General features: G+C 39.3%; 1 protein-coding gene across 2 annotated transcripts in view; it reads left to right on the plus strand.

Moving 5' to 3' along the window:
• The window catches only part of LOC122799766 (protocadherin beta-15-like), an 886,413-nt gene that overhangs the window by 15,231 nt on the left and 849,758 nt on the right, over nt 1–21,424 (plus strand). Inside the window, exon 1 of one of the 2 annotated variants that reach the window (XM_044069055.1) lies at nt 13,777–16,233. The exons of the other annotated variant lie outside the window; for it this stretch is intronic. Coding sequence (XP_043924990.1) covers nt 13,858–16,233 — 2,376 coding nt within the window. The 5' untranslated portion in view covers nt 13,777–13,857. Of the gene's footprint in view, nt 1–13,776; nt 16,234–21,424 lie in introns of those variants that run through there. 2 annotated transcript variants of the gene reach the window in all.

The following is a 21,424-nucleotide window of genomic DNA, read 5'->3' on the forward strand; positions in this document are numbered from 1 at the left end:
GGAATAACCTAGTTTTCCCCTCGCCCTTCCACAGATTTCAGAGCATCTTTGTTGTGAGAACTTGCAGTATTTTTGGCTCTACAGCTAAACTGAAAACTGTGACAAAATTCTCTCCTGAGTAGTAGACAAGCACGATGTTTAGTTACTTAGACTTTTTTTACATTATGTGTTACTTTTAAGTCTGTGACATCAAAAAAAACTGCATTTATATTTTATTCTCTTCAAGTTGGGCTTTTGTGTATGCTTTTATTGGGTATTTACAATACCTCTGGAATAATATGGGGTTTGGTCGTATATTTTTGTTGGTTTCATCCTGAGAGTGTAAAATAAGTTTGCTTCTGCGTTTTATAATGGAAGTAGCTCCTTTACTCTGCCAGCAAGACTTTTCAATGCACTGGCTTCTGAACACTGTTTATATTTTTACTTTCTTTGGTATTAAAATTCTGTTGGGTATCTAGTCTGTATTATTTTCTATGATAATATATTTGGTTCATTCTATTTAGTTAAGAACTATTTTTTTTTTCTGTTGGAACATAAAAATTGATAAGTAGCTGGCATACAGGGTTAAGGCTGCAAGCTGTAGTTCCAGGGGCACTTGGTTGATTTCCTCGCCCTTATTTGACTACTGTGTGACCTTGAGAAAATCACTTAACCAGATATTGCTGCAGATTGTCCATGAAAAGGGACTGTGTGTGTCCAGTGAGCCTACCTGGTTAACAAATGGGTATTATTATTATTATTATTATTGTTATTATTATTATTGTTATTATTATTATTATTATTATTATTATTATTATTATTATTATTATTATTTTATTTTACCACCAGCAGCAGCATTATCTCTGTTGTATCATTCTGTAAACTTAAGCTAAATGTATTTTTCCTTTCCTTTAGCAGTTATTTGCTAATATGTTTGAGTTTACATATTGTGAAAGGCGCTAAACCCATTACAATTAGATATTGAAGAAATTACCAATTGTGAATTACAGAACAGTTTTTCTGTAGAGAATTAGACAAGTTAAGTTCTTCACTTGAGCAGCTATTTCCACATATAATAGATTAAGTCCTAGTTGGAAGTGGAACTATGGAGTTGTTGTTGTATCTTTTGGCTTTTCCCGGTTAGGGGTCACCACAGCGGAACTCCGGTCCGCTAATGATTGGCAGTAGATTTTTACATGCTGAGTTGCCAGCTCTGACGCACAACCTTCAACAAAGGTATGCCCATTCTCACATGTCTCCATACAGAAGACGCTTTAGCTGAGAATCAAACAGGACAACGTCTAACTGTGAGGCGACAATGCTACAGCAGCACCACCACCGCAGTAAGTGGAATTATGGAGTCCAAAACCAAGTTATGATAACCAGCCAATAACAGTAGGTATTGCCTCTCTTCACTAAGCATAATACAGAGCATTGTTAGAACCTTAATGGATGATTCAGTAGAGGAATAACAGATACTAAGGTATAAGTAACACAATCAGTGCAACCCAACAATATGGCATAACATCACTTATAATCAACATGCACAGAAGAAACTCTATGCCAAAAGGGAAAGAAGACTGTATCATGATAGTGATCTCCTTCCTCTGACACTAAAGAAGGGTTATACTAGTAAAATAACCTTCAGTGCAGCTTTCAGTCTGAGATGCTGTCTAGGAGTTAAACAGGTCACACAAAAAGAAGACATCAGCAGAACAGGCCCTAATCTTCCTAGCACAGGTATGCCTTATTATTGTGCTAGTGTTCAGCATTCCCAGAGCTTGCAGCCCCCCCCCCCACCCCCCACCCCAGCATGTGTGAACACTTTTATATCAACAAAGATCAATAACTGGTCTCTGACCTGCCTCATTTTTCTCCATCCCTTTAAAGTCCTTTGGATCTTAAACCTAGCGGACATGAAGGAAAAAAAAAAGAATGAGATATTACCATACAACAATGCTTTTCATAAACATGACTAACAACTTTTATAACCTGAACTGTATAGATTTTTGTTCATGGGTTCATAGGTGATTACTAGGCTAATGGCTCAACAACCTTAACAGGCCTTGCTAGTAATACCCAGGAAATGACAACATTATATCTTAATTCCCCAGATATGGGTTGGGGTAGTATCAGGTTAGTGGGTCTTTGGGTGTTGGAGCCCTGAGTCATTTTATAGACTGCCTCTGTCCATAACAGACATGGACAGTACCCCAGGAGTGCATTTACGGTTCTCCATCCATTTATCCAAATTCTTTTTGAAGACAGTGAGGTACGTGCTTTGTTTTACAGAGATGGGAAGTTTATTCCATAGATGAGGTAGCCTTTGGGAGACAAATGTATCTCTCCAGCAAGTTTTGTTAGAGTCACAAATAAGGTTCAGGTCCATGGAACACATTACCCTTGTATAATTTTTCTTGCAAATATGTAACATTTTCATCAGGGCTGGATCAGAGAAAGCCTTCGAGGTCAGGCATAAGTCCCATCTCAATAAATGATATGAGGCAGAGAAAAGGGGAAGAGCCTTTAGTCTATCTGCATAAGACATGTGTCTTGCGCTTTGTATTTTTTAGTGAGAAACCTCTGCGGCCACTCCATTTGGTGTAAGTGCCTGGCTAGGTACCCACACAGAAGGATTTACTCACTACTGTAGCTACCTGGTGGTCAAAGTTTAGGTTACTATCTATTTGCATTCCTAGGTCTATCAACACCGGGTCTACTTTTAGGGATGTGCAATCAATATTAGAATTTGCAGGGATATCTAATTTACCAAAGGGTATGATTATGCATTTTTTAGCATTTAGTCTCAGACCATGTTTTTGGCACCAGTCATTTGTCATTTCTAAGCCAGTTTGTGGGATGTCAACATCATTTGGGGATTCAATAATTGCTTCCAGCTTACAGTTGTCAGCAAACTTGGTGAGACCGAGGCCCCTAATATTGCCCTTCACTTCAGAGAAGTATATACCAAACAGAAGGGTTCCTGACACTGACAGGAGGGGTCCCACTACTTAAAGGTGAGAATCAGACCCTTTACTTTGTATCTGTAAGGTAAATACCTTGAACATTATACCAACACCCAATGTAATGATGTAACATACAAAAAATTATAAACAGTATTCATGGAAAGACTAGCCCACAACTCCACAGAAAATTTCTCAGGAACCTGCATGAACAGAAAAATCAGCATCCTTTGCACACATGGTTTGCCAAGACTGAACATGCAAAAGTGGCTGAAAAGAATGACCAAGCTGGCAGATAGAAGTGATTCTTGTTAGGCAACCATGTCATACAGTTCCAGATTAGCTCCTAATACAAGGATGACAATATCATTACTTATATAAATTGTTTAGTCATAAAACAAATGTTGAAAATTCTACCTTTAGAAAAATAAAACTGACATATATGCTAGCTAAGTGTGACTGCTGCATGCTAGATAATTTTGAGTACTTAGATTTCCCACAGATAGAGTCCAGAGGTCAGGAGGATGGAATGCTTTCAACAACATCAAGGGCTGTTTTTCACCTGCAGTCTGAGGTTTGGAGGTTGGATAAAGACATACAGTTGGTAGATAGTGCAATTTGTCCAACTAACTGAAGACAGAGTGGCCGTCTGTGTTTCATACATGGTTGCTATCTTCATGACAGCACCACATTTGTATTCCATATGTGGTACTTTCATGAATATAGTCTTGGTAATGGATGGATCCACAAAGACCATAGATTGAAGAATGTTAAGAAGGTGGATACAAAAGTAAATAATTGTAGCATTAGTAAGGTAGGATTGAAAGGCTTTATAAGAAGTGTGTAATATAACAGCTGTTTTTGGAAGACTGTGAAACATTTGAGTACATGTTCACCAGTAATTTAAATGAGTTCAGTGAATAAATGGACAGGCAAAGGTAGTTGTGGAACATTTCTTTGTTTCTTTCATTTAATTTGCTTATTGCAAATACAGGGATTTATACAGAAAGTGAAATACAACAGTTGATCAGAGCAGTACAGAACTTAAGTGTTAATATGTCATTAGACAAATTTGAAAGGAATGTATGCCATAAGAAAAATAGTCAGATTTTATGATTCATTCAAGTTCATTAATATAATTCAAGTTCATTAATGCAAAACTAATATTTGAACTTGATAAGTATGCAAAATATGGAATACAATGGAAAAAAAAAATAAATGCATATATAAACTATGTATTTGTCCACCTTAGAGTGTACTTTACAATGCATGCGTGTGTGTGTGTGTATATATATATATATATATATATATATATATATATATATATATATATATATATATATATATATCTATAGATATATTATATGTATATACATATATATATATATATATATATATATGTGTGTGTGTGTGTGTGTGTGTGGGTGTGTGTGTGTGTGCCCTCTTCAGAATTTTGAATCTTAAAACTACTAAACCCATATGTTCGGAGTTTTAAAACTTCGAAATTCTGATCGGGGATCGGCATATAGCATGAAATGGGAGATTTCCCTTGTCCTCGCTGGAGTGTGATCTCAGAGTTGGTATATTTAAGTTGTGGGGGGGGTGCAGGGGGTCACAGCCCCCCCTGCTATACACAGTTTACTTTTTGTTGTTTGTGTTTTGCAGGTCTACTGCACATTTTCGAACATTCAAATATTCGATCATATGGTCTCGGCCATATGGAATTCAAACATATGAATGTTCGATCATGTGAAGTAGACCCATATATATATATATATATATATATATATATATATATATATATATATGCATTCATATATATGTACATATGAATGCATATATAAACTATTTATTTGTCCAGCTTAGAATAAAATATATGGCAAAATGGCCTAAATTATTTGTAAAAAACTAATATTGATTCATTATAAAATATTCTGATCTCTGCTACTTACTGCAGTATTTATTCATCTACAGAAGTGCACCTAAATATTTTACTAACTACACTAATTTGTTTCTTTAGTCATACCACACAGACAATAACTCCTTTGCCTTAAGAGATGCTTTTTATTGTATATTTAAATGTACAGTTATCCGATGTTCACCTAGATTAAAGTGAAATTTGTTAAACAGCTTACCATCCTATATATAGTAGCATGAGTCATGAAATGGATTTAGAGACCTAAGAATATTCCTTGAGCAAATAGTAAATGGTCTGAGTTCATGCCATGATTTATACCATATTCATGTATTGGTAGATTGGGCAAGGTACTTGGAATCATAAAGTAACCACTGAACACATTTTTATTATATTAAGGAGATCTGTGGCTGAATTTCACCCACTTCAGGCTACAAAGAGCTTTACGATGATGGACTTTATGATGATAGGCAGCAGTAAAGCTAGCTATCCTGCCTTGTCTTCTCTAACTCTCAACATGTCACTAATATAACGGATGTTAATTTTGTACATAGTGGTTTCTGTTGGCTACCTTCTTAAATTATTTTTTTCTATTCGATATTAAGCAATGAATTGTTTTTGGCATGCTCCTTTGCTGGAGTAATTATTTTTATTTAGTCTGCTTGAGGTATGTTCACATTCCGAGCTGAGACTGAAATAAGTCCAATGTGATTAGTGCTCTGTACCAATTAACAAACTGTATAAATAAATAAACAAACAAATAAGTAAATAAATACAAATATAAACCTTTTTCCAGGTTTTTACAAAGATGATCAAGGTACATGTCAGCTAGGAGAAAGTACAAATATGGTATGGATTTTATTTAAATGAAGGCATTAGGAGTGAAATTACCTTGTAATAATGGTCCAACTTTTGATTAGTTTTAGACATGACATAAATTACCTTGTTATCAAACTTCAGCTGACTGACAATTAGTAGACACAGACGTTTCATGGAGCTGACTTCATGTGTAACAGAGTTATGTGTTAAAATTAGAGTTAGCATGTGTTAACAATTGAAGTCCATCTTTTACTGTTGGATTGGATGAGACTTACTACTATGTTTGTTCCATCCATTCATACATCCTCTACCCATTTTGCACATGGGGTCGGGGTGTCACTTTCTCGGTGACAATCATCTTAAGCCAAGGTTTACATCACCTAATAGCTAGCCCTGCTGCAGACTGTGTTTATTGATTACCAGTAAAGATCATGGGCCAGGGTTCAAAAGATTTGCTGTCAGTCCATGTCTGCCCTGATTCTGAAAGACTTGCTGTCACTGTAAGTGACTTACTTTAGTGTAAGGACTATCTATAAACAGAACTGCAGAGCAAGCCAGATTCTAAAGCATCTGCTGCTCTCTGCCTTCTCTCAGTGCAAGTGGGCACTTATATTGAAAGCAACTCTTTTGGAATTGGGCCCCATATCTTTTGTTTTACTCAAAGTGCTAGCTAACAGACAAAAGCCTGATTTTGATATTATTAAAGTTGTTCTTTAACTTTGAGTTAAATAATACTAAATATTGTTTATGAAGAGATAATTGCAGTATTATCCTCATTTAGAATGAGTTTTGGTACCCCTGTGTTGAACAGCCATGTTATTTAAGAAGAATGTGAAGAGAGGAGCCCTAACAAAGAACCCTGTGAACCTATGAGTATTACATCAGTCCATCTAATATACTGCTGCTTGTTTTCTAGAAATCTGAAGATCCTTCTTCAAGCACTGACACCAGCATGTCAGTTACAAGGATGTGTCACGATTTAGCTAGTTTGGTGTCTTTGCTCTGTTCAAAAAGACAGACTTTGCTACTTTGCCAAGATGACCAGCAACATCTAAGAGAAGAGTATCAGTTTCATTCGAAGGTCTGGATCCTTACAATCAATCAGAGATTAGACTATTGCTAACAATATATTGAAGAAAGTATCCATGCAAAGAACTTAGATACTTGAGTACAAATCTGAGAAAGAAGGTAACTATGGCCTCTTGTTACATTCCCACTAGATTTGATCCTGACTTTATTGGGGCATTGGTGGAGGTAGATTATAGTTTGGTGGCAACTAATATTATATTGCCTGGTGACGGTAACATGGTTAAAACAGGACAAAAACAGATCATCCTGTAATATAATAAGAGATGGCTGAGACAGAGAGAGAGAGACAGATTGGCATTAGTCATGGAAGAAATGGTCATGATGCTAGGTCTGGTGTACCCCTAGAAGGCTATGTAGCCACACTCATTGCAGAACATTTATAGAGCTTCAGAATGCTTCTTAAGATCACATTTAAATTACTTCCTTAACTTGGCACACTTGATATCATGAGGTCCTGAGGCTGCTGTCTCCACTGTTGTGATTCCTGACCAAGTCCCAGTCAGAATGAATGTGGTGTTCATGAGACCAAATCATCAAAACGTCTATTGAAGGCTTTCTTCTGGCCTGATGGCAAATGAGGTTCCTAGCACAAGGGTTGTAAAATATACGCCCAGGCATTTGAAAGAAGGTGGTCACATGAAGACTAAGGTGGATATCCACTTGCTGGCCATGAAGTCCCTTTCACTGTTGAATATGTATGGTTAGCATACCACATCACTGATACAGGAGATGTCCCAGCTTCAAAGAAATTTGGCAGCCTCCCCATTTTTAGAGGTGGATACTTATTCAGAGCACATAACAGAAAGAACAAAGAGATGCTAAACGTCAGACAACAGTTTCTCTATTTGAAATACTTGACTTTGAATGGCATATTAACAGAGATATCTATAAAAATGCATTGACAGTGTTGTTAGTAAAATATAAATATAAAACTTGCTGTGGCCCTGAAAGCCACAGACATCTGATTTTTCTCGTATTGATGAATGTACAGCCTACAGAGTCATGGTTGTCTCACTTTAAAAATATAAAAATAACTATATGTGTATTTTCTGATTCATTGACTCATTCAGTACAGTATTTAATCTCTGACTGGCATTTACTTTCCATTTACTGTTGCATATATTCAATAGGAAGCCATGTAAAATGGATGACTTTAATGCTCTTACACTGATCGATTAATATTTTACTAATGAAAGTGTTACCACAGAAGAAAAGCCAGTTTCTAGATTAGACAAGTTAAGGAAGGAGTTATATCTCAGCAGTATAGTTGTCATCTTTTGAAACATTAAAAGTTCATAGGTTCATAGGTTCATACTAGGCTATCTGCCCTAGGGCATTTATAAGCCTAGCCAGAGTGTGTTTGGCTTTCACCACCCATTTTAAATTTATTTTGCTATGCCCTTTTTCGAGGTTGGTATACTGTGCCTCTGTCTAACAGTGACACAGAAGTGATACCCAGGGTAAACCTATGATCTCCCATCCACTCATCAAGATTCCTCTTGAAGAGAGTCAATGAGAGACTCTGCCTAACCTGGACTGGAATTTTATTCCAGAGTGAAGGGAGCCTCTGGGTTATGAATCTGTCCCTCCAGCATGTCCTATTTATTTCAGTGCTGAGGTTCAAGTCTCGAGCACGTAGCTCGATGGGATTTGGATTTTCTGAGGTGCAGCATGTCCATTAATTCCGGGTTGGACATGGCTTTATACGTCAGGCACAGATCGCCTCTGAGCAGGCGGTATGCCACTGAGTAGAGCTGGAGTTTCTTTAACCGGGCAGCATATGGCATCTGTTTGAGCCCTTTGATCCTCTTGGTGAGGTACTTTTGGGGTCTTTCCAGTTGCTGCAGGTGTCTGGTAAGGTACATCCCAAAAGGGGCACTGTACTCAATTATGGGCCTGATGAGGGATGAGTAAGGAGGCACGATGACCTCCCCTGATCTAGATGTGAACCCCTTCATGATTAGGTGGGCTATATAAAATGTTTTTCTAACCACTTTGGCCATGTGGTTGTCAAATGAGAGATTGCTATCAACTTGGGTCCCCAGGTCCCTCATTACTTCTTCTGTACTTAATGGATTATCACCTATGTGGTAATTTGTGGGCACTTTGTTTTTGCCAAAGGGGATGACTATACACTTTTTGGCGTTTAGCTTGAGGCCATGGCTCTGGCACCAGTTGTCTGTTTCTATGAGACCCTTTTGGAGGATGCTTGTGTCAGCTGGAGAGTCGATTATGGCGCCCAGTTTGCAGTCATCTGTGAACTTGGTCAGCCACAGTCCTTCCGTGTTGGCCTGAACCTTCGAGAAATATATACCGAACAAGAGAGGTCCCAGGACTGAGCCTTGTGGGATGCCACTTGTAACTGGTTTGGAGTCTGACATGGCTCCAGCAATTCTAACCATGTGGGTTCTGTCCTTGAGCCAGTTTGCAACCCATCTAGTGACATAGGGGTTTATATTTAAGCTGGTGAGCTTATCTATAATGTCCGAGTGGGGTATTGTATCGAAGGCTTTTGCGAGATCCAGGTAGGCTGTGTGGACCACCTTCCCCTCGTCAATGGCCTTGGTGACTGTTTCAAAGAAATCAACCAAGTGTAAGAGGCAGGATCTGCCCTTAACAAAGCCAAACTGAGTAGGATCCAGTGTCTGTAGGTCCCCAATATCTTTATTTATGAGGTCCATGATGATCCTTTCCATAGCTTTGCAGACCAAGCTAGTCAGGCTTATGGGGTGATAGTTTCCAGGATCCGTTGAGGCACCACCTTTGTGGAGAGGGACCACTGTTGCTGTACACCACTCTTTGGGTACATATCCTGTAGTAAGGCTGAGATTGAACAGTAGTTTTATGTTTGGGTTTAGCTCTTCTTGGAGTTCATGTAGGACGCAGCCCGGGACACCGTCTGGTCCCATTGATGCTGTGTTTTTGCTTTGCAGAGGGCAGCTCTTACCTGAGCATCTGAGATGTCAGGGGGGCAGCACTCTGCTGGGATAGATATTTGCCCTTTTGGTGGGGAGGGGGAGTTTGTGCTGAACCTGTCAGCTAGGATGTTGGCAATGTTTGTGGGTTCGGTGTATTTTTTGTCATTTTGGACTAATTCTGAGCATATCTGGGAATTCCCACCCAGGTTCGTAACATAACTAAAGAAAGCCTTGTGATTATCCTTAGTGTCCTGTGCAATTTTTCTCTCAAAGCTGGCCTTAGATGATTTTTTGAGTGCCCGTAGTTTTTTGCTAATACTGATCAGAGATGCCTTCCCTTTTTGGGATTTTGCTCTATCATGTAGTAGCTTCCTCCTTCTATTGTATAGTTTGTTTATGGCTGGGGTCCACCAGACAGGACTTCTGCCTTTGGAGTGGGACTTTTTTTGTGGAAATGTGTGATTTTGAGGACAAGCCATATCCACAACTAGTGTGAAGGGCTAGACTACAGTTTTTGTCAAAATAAAAGCTCACTTTTTGCAAAAGTTGATCTTTTTATTTTTATAATTTTTTTGTAGTTTCATATAATGTTAAGGTGCTTCGTGTATAAAATAATTGTTCTGTGCAAGTATTACAGAAATTTAGGAAACTTTTTGTTGTGCTAAACTTTCAGTTCATTTGCCATTTTACATCTATTTCTGCAGGGCACAACTGCACAAAAAGGGTGTCCAGTATAACTCTTTAAAGCAGAATGGACTCCAAACACTAATGGTATGCCATCAGGATCAGCCTTACATCAGTTGAACTGATTTTCCCAACTGAGCCCTACTGCATCGGGTTCCCCACACCCTATGCTATGATAGGGTCATTATGCTGATGTGACTCAGAAATTTGCCTAAGAGACACTACAGAAAACTGCAATGTATTTTCCTATTGTACTCTTACTCCCATGGTACCAACAATTCCAGTATTATTAGGCATTATATTATTAGTAACTCCAGCTTCATGCCTCTTGTATGGCTGCTTCTACTCCCATAGTAGTCAGTTGCTTATCATGTTGATATGATGCTTATGAATAGTTAATAATGAATAAAACTGCAAGAAATAATTGTGGAATTATCAGTCTCAGACAGCATGAAAACAAACACTAGTAAGTATAAAAATGCATATACTGTGAGGTGAAGTAACTTCTGATCACTAGGACTTGCGACAGAATCTTTGTTACCAGTTCAGCAGTATGGCAGAGAAATGCTTTGTGCAGTCATCAAGAGGAGCAAAATTATCTCAGAGAGGTGAAACATAAGGTGCATGTGCTAAGCAGGGGGAGGCAGAGGTAGAAATGTGTAAAACAGTAACCCATTGGAAAACAACCAAATAAACAAACTTTAATCAATATTTGTGCTACAGTGGTAATATAAGAGTAAGCATTAAAAGAAGTGTAAGTCAGGATAATATGTAGCATAGATTCATAGGTTCATACTAGGTTAATGACCAACAGGGTCTTCGCAAGCCTGGCCATGCAACACAATCCAGTTTTGAACCAGAGTTACTTGGTCGCCTATATGGTGGGGTATGTTAGTAAACCAGTAGCTAAGGGTTATGTGGGGGTGATATTAGTTGAGGATGTATTTACTTACTTACTGTCAACCTATGTCCATCAGAGACATGGTGGGGGCCAGACTGGGGATGAACATGTGATTTCCAATCCATGAAATGAACATAATTATAAGCAAGCATGACTCAATAATTCAGTAAGTAATATAAGTAGTAAAACAGGTAACAGTACCTGTACTCTGTCACATCATATAGTCCAATGTTTCTATGGAGATAATAAAAGGCAAAGAACAAAATTTTCAGCATGTACAATTGCTGAGCATGAGATGTGAAGAAGAGAAAGCCATGGCTCAAATGCCAGGAAAGGAAAGGAGAGAAGAGGAGAGAGACAGAAAAAAATAAAATAGAATAAAACAAAAAAGTGTGATGGGAACAAGGGAGGAGTATACAGCTATTTCTTGCCCAGGTTCAGGAGATCTGGACAGTACTGAAGAATTTGGGAATGTGTTTACTCGTAAACCAGGGTGCACCCACCTGTTGACACACCATGTATGCACCTGACCTCAGTGGCCCATTAAACAGGCCCCTTATAATGTGCCTGACTGAGTTAAGAAGTCCCTGAGAGAGGAACTACAGAAGATGTTGGATTGGGGAGTAATCCAGGAGTCCAGTAGTTGCTCTTGTAACTTGTTTTATGACAAAGTATGAACATATTGTTTTATTTGAATACATAACAATAGCAAACTTCCTGTTATCTAACCTGAAATAATCGTAAGGTCAAGAAGCCAGCAGGTGGAGGATAAGGTAGTGTGGTGGTTGTGGTGGTGGGGAAGATAGCTGAGGTACCCACCAAAATGGTCTAAATAGGAGCCTGTAATTGCTAAGGCAGCCCTTCATGCAATGGCTACTGTAAGGAGGTCAGCTAATCACAATAGTTGAACATTTGAAGATGACATGCATTTCTCATATATAGCATTCAGAGGTGTAGCCAGAAATTTATATTTTGTACTGAAACCTCATATTGCTATCCCCACCACCAACCTTCAAAATGCATTCAGCCTTCGAAATGTAGCCCCTGTACACTTTGAAGAGGTACACACACTGTTTTCAGCTGCTGCCCCTTTTATCCTAAAATAAGTATATTTATTGGTGCATTCTTATCACATAAGCAGGCTTTTATACATCTAATCCTCTTAGCACAAGAAATCTGGACAGAGCTTGAAATAATGGGAGGAAAGACACCCCAAAATAGGGATATATTTTAAATATTGCACTTATAAACTTGGAAAGTAGAATAATAGGCTTTGTGTTTGCATACATTTTCTGAAGGATATAAAGTCTGAAAATTAAAGGTATGTTATCATTTAGTAACTTCAATTTTATGTAATTTGTCAGAAAGACATAAATTTTATGAGAAACAGACCAAAAATATGAGGCAAATGTCTGGATAGTCTTAGAAAATCTAGACACAGTTGAGAGGTATGCATGCCTTAGAAAGCTTTACCAGTACATGCTAGTTTAAACAGTTCTAAACGTTTTGCGTTGTTTGAATCATAACGTTTTTGAAAGATGTTTAGAAAAAATGTACTCAGCTGAGTACAAGTATGTCTAGCTACACACTTGATATCATTATATACGTATTAGCACCAAGTTACAGTTCTCTTTCTTTATTTTCAGACTTCAGTTGTAAGAGGCGTTGTGCGAAGCATTTTTATTTAGTACAATAATTACTCCATCTACGATACTGTTGTCCCTCATCCCACTCCCAGTCCCACCCACACAAAACCGCACTCGACCTGCTTGGAGTTTTGATTTGCTTCCAGTCCAATGTGTATGCAGAAATTGCCCAAAAATAGTTGCTACCATTGACCCATTGTGACGCAGTCTGTATAATCTAAGGTCTAGGCATTTCTCCAGTCCCGTGAATTGTGGACACAATTGCAACTTTCCAAACAACACTATTTTCTTTTTAAGAAACTTTTATGGAAACATGCTCCTCAAGATGAAAATTCAGACTTAAAAAAATCCACACCACTTTAACAAACTAGTAAAAGAAACTGCTTCTGTTTCGGATCCGTTTTACCACACTATAGCATAATGGGACAATTGCTATGGAGCAAACTATTCTGGGGCATTTTCTATGGAGCAGGTGGATGTTATTCTTTGAAAGCGTGAAGTATTTAATTACAACCTCTTGATGAAGCATCTTGGTGGCTGTTGAGTGAGTTTTCCACTGCGTTTATAACGGTTGCTATTTCGCGGACTGTGTTTGAAAGGGTCTTTAGAGCAGTGTAACTGTAAAATAAATAAAAACTGCTTGCTGTGTTTGCCTGTTTCACGAATTGTGTTTTATTGTTATCCTTATTTCAAAAATACTAGATTAAATGTGTTGGTTTATCACTTTATTCCACACATAAACACTTCGTGTCGCTGTTGCTCTATGTGTAAGTTAACAGAACATCTAAAGTTATTTCTTGAAATAGAAGTGCTTTTAAAGGGAATATCTGCATTCGATAAAGGCAGCTCAGAGGACCACATCTCAGGTCAGTGTTATAGTTACTAGTAAAGGAGAGGAGACTGTTTCTTGCAGCTAAAACCATAAGGAGCAGATTGTTGTATAATGGGCTTCCTGACTTTATCCACATGTGTGGTTGCAAACATCCAAGCTGGTTATTTGCTTCTGGTTCTGTTATTTTGTAACAAAGCGGATTCCACGCTGCGCTACTCTGTTAGAGAAGAACTGGCCAAAGGTTACCTGGTCTCCAATATCGCAAATGACCTGGGACTGGAGCCCAAAATACTGACCGAAGGTGGAGCGCATATAGTAAGTGAAGGCACTAAGCAGTACTTTCAAATAAATAAAAATACAGGAATGTTGTTAATAAATGAACGGATAGACAGAGAAGAAATCTGTGGAGAGATACCTAACTGCATGCTATACTTCCAGCTTGTAGTTGAAAATACATTACAGCTGTTCCGCACAGAAGTGGAAATTTTAGATGTGAATGACAATCCCCCAATCTTCCCTCAAAAGGAAATTGTTATCACCATACCGGAGCAAACACCCCCGGGAACGAATTTCGCCATAGAAAATGCGCAGGATTTGGATGTGGGTACTAATGCTGTCCAAAACTATCAGATTGTCTCAAACGATAATTTTCGTCTAAATGTCCTTACGGGAAATGATCAGAGCAAGCATGTTGAGATACAACTAGTGAAGCCATTAGATTACGAAAAGATGCGTAAAATGTCATTACAACTGACTGCAGTAGATGGCGGCGAACCTCAAAGAACGGGAACAGCTGTAGTTCAAATAATTGTTCTAGATACCAACGATAATGCACCGATTTTTAATCAATCCGTTTACAAAGTGAAACTTTTTGAACAGAATGGTAAAAATTATGTAGCCCTGAAGGTGACCGCTACAGACCTGGATGATGGACCTAATGGTGACATCACGTATGCATTATCTCATATTTCAGAGGCAATTGGTCACATTTTTAAGTTAAATAACAAAACAGGAGAAATAACTGTAGTTGAACCACTGGATTTTGAAGACAGAAACATTTTTCAGATGAAAGTGGAAGCAAGGGACGGTGGTGGCTTGACATCATTTTGTAAAGTTGTAATTGAAATTGATGATGTTAATGACAATCCACCAGAGATAGTCCTCACATCGGTCAGAAGTTCGGTACCAGAGAATGCTTCAAGTCAGACTATTGTAGCTCTCTTAAACGTTAAAGATAGAGATGGTGGTGGTAACGGAGACATCCGATGCTCAATACAGGGCCACCAACCTTTCAAATTATCATCCCCCTTCAAGAACTTTTACCGTTTAGTAACAGACGGCCAACTTGATCGTGAGAAAAAGTCAGTCTACAACATTGCTATCACTGCAGTTGATGATGGGTCTCCACCACTGTCTTCTACAGCAATTATACATTTACTGATTTCAGACATTAATGATAACCGTCCAGTTTTCAATAAAGGGTGGTACAAAATGCAGATTATAGAAAACAATAACCCAGGTGCTCTTATTGGATCAGTTATGGCAACTGATATGGACACTTCTGAAAACGCTCAGGTATTTTATTCTGTTATTGAAGACATGGTTAATGATTTCCCATTATCTCATTTTATCACAATTAATTCACACAGCGGCAATATATTTGCAGTGAGACCTTTCGATTATGAGCAGTTGAAAGAATTGACATTTCTTGTTCAAGCTCGGGATTCTGGTACTCCCACATTAAGCAGTAATGCTACTATCAAGTTATATATTACAGATCAAAACGATAACGCCCCTACTCTGCTACACCCCTCCCCAAATGACAGTTCCTTTTCAGCAGAGATTGTCCCTAGGAATGCAGAAGCTGGATATGTTGTTAGCAAAGTCATTGCTGTTGATGCAGACTCTGGACAAAACGCCTGGCTCTCCTTTCACCTTCTGAAGTCTTCAGATCCAAGTCTTTTTTCAGTGGGGGTTCACACAGGAGAAATAACAACAGTTCGGGGAATTGCAGAAAAAGATAGTAATCGACATACATTGATAGTAATTGTCAAAGACAATGGAAGACCTTCCCTTTCAACAACAGTAACAGTTAAAGTAGTGATAACAGAAAACTTGTCTGGGAACCATTTGGAAATTATAGACGAGGAGAAAACAGAAGATTTCGACTCACATTTAACTATTTATCTAGTAATTTCATTAGCTGTTGTAACCTTTTTATTCTTAGTGTCGGTGATAATTTTGCTGATATTCAAAGCCTACAGATTCAAGAAATCCAGACATCTCAGTGCCTTAGATCAGAATTTGCGTAGCTCAAACATTGTGAGTTTCCGGACAAGCTATTTAGATTCACTTGCTAGAGGAACTTTACATCAGGGTTACCTGCAGGAAGTCCGGTCCCAGGATCCAGCTAAGGTAAACTCTTGTACTGGAAAGGAACACGTGGAACCTCATTCCCTGCTGATTGATTTAAATAACAGGAACGAGGTAAGCTGTTTTTGAATGACGTTTAGTTGATATATACATGCAAGTTATAAGAAGCATCATTCACCATTTTTCATTCATTCATTCGTAAAATTATAGAATCAGTGAAAATACAAGGCAACTGGGTCCAGAGGTCATTTAGCCTTGCCAATACCCACCTTTAAACCTTACATCCTTTTCCAAGGAGCAGTGGGCCAATTATATCAATGGTGTATTTGTGAATACCCACCCAGTAGTTTTTCTCTTTTTTCCTTAAATATTTTTATTTATTTTCAGACATAAAGAATTATATATAGGTTCATAGGTTCATACTAGGCTATCTGCCCAAGGGCATTTATAAGCCTAGCCCAGAGTTTTGTGGCTTTCGCCACCCCTTTAGTTTGGAGGATACTATGCCCATTATTTTGCTGTGCCTCTGTCAAGCAGTGACACTGAGATAATCCCTGGGGTATATCTGCAATCTCCCATCCATTGGTCAAGATTTCTCTTGAACAAAGCCAGCGAGGTGCTCTGCCTCACATGTACCGGGATTTTGTTCCACAGCATAGGGAGTCTCTGGGTGATGAATCTGTCCCTCCAGCACGCCCTATTAATAACCGTGTCAAGGTTTAAGTCTCCCGCCCTTGTAGTTCTGAGGGATCTAGATTTTTTGAGGTGAAGCATGTTCATCAATTCTGGGTTGGACATGGCCTTGTATGTCAGGCACAGGTCACCTCTGAGCAGACGGTAAGTGACTGAATAGAGCTGAAGTTCCTTCAGTCAGGCAGCATAGGACATATTTTTGAGACCTTTTATCCTTTTGGTGAGGAACTTTTGGGGCCTTTCCAGTTGCTGCATGTGTCATGTCAGATACATTCCGAATGGGGCATTGTACTCAATCATTGGTCTGATGAGTGATGAGTACAGGGGGACGATGACTTCCCTTGATCTGGATGTGAATCCCTTCATGATCAGGTGGGCAATGTAGAAGGTCTTCCTAACTACTTTGGCAACGTGAGTGTCAAATGAAAGGTTACTGTCAACCTGGGTCCCCAGATCCCTGATAACCTCTTCTGTGCTTAGTGGGTTGCCACCTATATGGTAGCTAGGGGTAACCTTGTTTTTCCCAAAGGGTATGACTATGCATTTTTTGGCGTTTAACTTTAGGCCATGGCTCTGGCACCAGTTATCCGTTTCTGTAAGACCCTTCTGAAGGATATCTGTGTCAGATGTGTTCTCGACTATGGCGCCCAGTTTGCAGTCATCTGCAAATTTTGTCAGTCATAATCCTCCTGTGTTTGCTTGTACTTCTGAAAAGTAGATGCTGAACAGGAGAGGGCCCAAGACTGAGCCCTGTGGGACACCACTTGTGACAGGCTTTGAGTCTGACATGGCGCCAGCAACTCTGACCCTGTGGGTTCTGTTACTTAGCCAGTTTGCAACCCATCTTGTGACGTATGGGTTTACATTTAAGCTGATGAGTTTTTCAATGATACCTGAGTGGGGTATTGTGTCGAAAGCCTTTGCCAGGTCGAGGTAGGCTGTGTGGACTGCCTTTCCCTCATCAATGGCTTTGGTGACTGTCTCGAAAAAGTCAACCAAGTTTAATAGGCATGATCTGCCTTTGACAAAGCAGAACTGGGTCGGATCCAAAGTCTGCAAGTCTCCTATGTCTTTATTTATGAGTTCCATTATGATCCTCTCCATAGCTTTGCAGATCAAGCTTGTCAAGCTGATGGGACGGTAATTTCCCGGGTCGGTGGAAGCACCGCCTTTGCGGAGTGGGACCACAGTTGCCGTACGCCACTCCTTAGGCACGTACCCTGAGGTGAGGCTAAGATTAAACAGCTACCCTAACTGCAGGTTTAATTCCTCATTGAGTTCGTGGAGCACACATCCGGGGACACCATCTGGTCCCATGGATGCTGTGTTTTTTGCCTTGGAGAGAGCAGTTCTCACCTGAGCGTTAGAGATGTTTGGGGGGCTATAATTCTCTGGTATAGATATCTCACCTTTTGGGGGAGGAGAAGTTTGCACTGAACCTGTCAGCCAGTATGTTGGCAATGTCTGTAGGTTCAGTAATTTTTACATCATTTTGAACTAATTCTGAGCATATCTGGGAGTTTCCTCCCCGGTTTCTAACATAGCTAAAGAAGGCCTTATGATTGTCCTTTGAGTCCTTAGCGACTTTTCTCTCAAAATTTTCCTTGGATGATTTTATGAGAGATCTTAGTTTTTTACTTATAATGATCAAGGGTGTTTTCCCTTTTAAGGATTTTGCTCTATCTTGTAGTAGCTTCCTCCTTTTGTTGTAGATCTTGTTTATGGCTGGGGTCCACCAGACTGGACGCTTGCCTTTGGTACAAAGAGTCTTTGTTTTGTTTGGGATTGCCTGATCCATGCAGTCCTGTAGGTGCTGGTAGAAGGCGTTTGTAAGTGATTCAGTGGCTTGAGTAATGGTTTCCGCAGTCTCGGGGGCCTTAAAAGAGACCACACTAGTCTTTAGAAGTGTGAAGTTGGCTTTTGAGAAGTTCTTCACTGTGGTCTTTTTTATCTCAGGTGGGGGCGGGATGTGGACTTCCAGTGAGATTAGTTTATGGTCTGATCTCACCAGTGAGGGGTATACTTCCGGTGTTGAACATTGTGACCCCATGTTCGTGATGATGAGATCTAGTATGTTATCTCCTCTTGTGGGGATGGTGACTAGTTGTTCCATGGCATATGAGTTTATGACCTCTAGGAACCTTTGGGCTAGAGTGTTGGGGCTTGAGTAGTGATCCCAGTCTATATTCGGGTAGTTGAAATCACCTAGTATGATGGTGTTTGGAGATACATTTATACCCTCCAGTGTTTTCAGGAAAGCTATGTGAGGTTCCTGAGATTGAGAGGGTGGCCTGTAACATGCTACAAATTGCAGAGCAGTCTTGCCTATAGTTAATTGCACCTGGATGGTTTCCGATGCATCATGCGTTGCCACCAACCTTGAGGTGTGAGTGTCCTTGATGAATATAGACACCCCCCCTCCTTTCTTGGTGTTGTCCGGATTTTGGGGCCGGAACGCATGATATGAGGTAAAGCCTGATAGTGCTGGGGTGCTCTCGGGAGCCTTGAACCAGGTTTCAGTCACAGCACAGACATCGATGTTCTCCATACTGAGAAGGGCCTCGAGTGCATGCATCTTGAGGTTGAGACTTCTGGCATTGAGCAGCATTACCCTTAGTTTTTTTCCTTTTTTGTGTTCTAGGGTGGTAGGTTTAGAATTTGAGCCTTGCCTAAAAAAGGCACTATGGGGGTGGCAAGAGCCTTTGCCAATATCCGGAAGCCCAGGGGTGACAGGTGCAAGCCATCCCTCATGGGCAGCGTGGCTTGTCCAGCATGTCATCCCAGGCAGACAGACATTGGATCCCCTTTGAATGACACCAGAGTTTAAGCCAATTATTAAAGCTGATCTTGTCTCTGTATTGTGGCATCATTCTTGGTGAAGGTAGGATACTGCTCAAGGTCAGGGTCATACCTGCCTGGGCTACATAATCAGAGAGCTCCTCTATGTCTCTTTTCATATGTATATATATATATATATATATATATATATATATATATATATATATATATATATATATATACAACATTTGAACATGTAAATAAATAAAACTAACAGAAACAAACTATTTACAAGGGTGTCTATGGTTTATATATAGTGTTTCTTCTGTTTCTATAAACGTCCAAATCAAAGCTTACTACAGTCATTACTCTCTAGTATTTCAGTTACTTTTTGCCATGCCAGATACAATGGTGTAATTCTTTTGGTTCTTCCCTTGATGGTGCTCATTTTCAACTGTGATACTGTTGATGTAATATTTTTGTATTGCGTGAAGGTAGAAGAAGACTCCAACTTCCATGTAATTGTTGTGTTCTTTCTTGCAGTAGCTAAAAGGGTCCATAACATTGTATATTTTGTTCTTGAAACACAGTCAGGTGCAGGGCCATTAAACAGAATCAAAGACTTAGATAACCAAAATTTATCATTGAACAACTCTTGTAAATATGATGCACTACCACTGTCCCAGTAATCAAGGATCCTCAATCCTCGCCACTAGCACCACTGGGATGTACATTGGGAAGATGCCAAGTTACACACACAGTATTTCCAGATGCAGCTCTCTGTATCAAATGCAATTTCCCTTAAGAGCACACAGAGACCACAGTCTGGGGCTGGTTTCTCTCTCTTTCTCCAGATACCCAATAAGACTCCCCACTGGCACAAATATAGAGTTGAGATCTCAGCTGAGTGGCCAAGCCAAGACCTCCAGCACCCTCTCTGTCCAACCAGTGCTTCATGTCTCTGCCTAAGTAGCTGACCCACACACTCTTTGAAGTTTGATTTATACTCACACACATGCACCTAGGAAAGGCTGGCACAAGTTTACTAGTCATTCCCCCTTTTCCCAGACTACAAGGTAGTTATCACTGCCACCAGCTATATCCTTATCAGCTACTTTAAGGCCCTTAACAAAGAGTGTCCAATTTTACTGTGTAATGCTACTATCAATACAAATAGTAGTTTGACCAAGAGCAAGGCTATTAGGAGTGGCTTACATAGTGTCACCAAATAAATATCTAAGTACTCTCAGAGTTCTTAAATTAATATCTCAAATATTACTGCTGGGTTAGCTTGCAGGATGATATCACTTCTTGTCACCTGACTTCAGTTCTCAGGCTCTAAAACAACCATTGATACAGCTGGTAGCATGTAGCATCTACTTGTGAAAACACATAAACAAGGACTTTTCTTAGATCTAAGGCAGATCCCGGATGTCATAAAACAATAAACACTTGGACAAAACCTCTAGTTCTAGACACTGTGTTTGTTACTGCATCAAAACTGAAAGATAACATCCTTTTTTATGGCCCAGCCATAAAGTAGTTTAATTACAACTATTGTTCTGAAGTTAACTTCTTGTGTTGCAGTTTCCATTGTTAAAATATATAGATCTAAACAGTTACAATAGTGTGGATACATTTCTTTTCTATTCCAATAGAGCATGCTGTGGTTACATTTTAGCTCAGTACTTTACAAAATATCTCTTCTTTGTAAAATACTTTTTCAACACACGCTTCTGTACCAGCAGTTTGATATACACATAATACATTGTTCTAATACAGTTGTAACACAAGCATGTTGACATTTACAAATGACACATAACAATTTACACAA

Source organism: Protopterus annectens, chromosome 4.part0, assembly GCF_019279795.1.
Source record: "Protopterus annectens isolate FY-2018-M chromosome 4.part0, PAN1.0, whole genome shotgun sequence".
Classification (NCBI taxonomy): Eukaryota; Metazoa; Chordata; order Ceratodontiformes; family Protopteridae; genus Protopterus; species Protopterus annectens.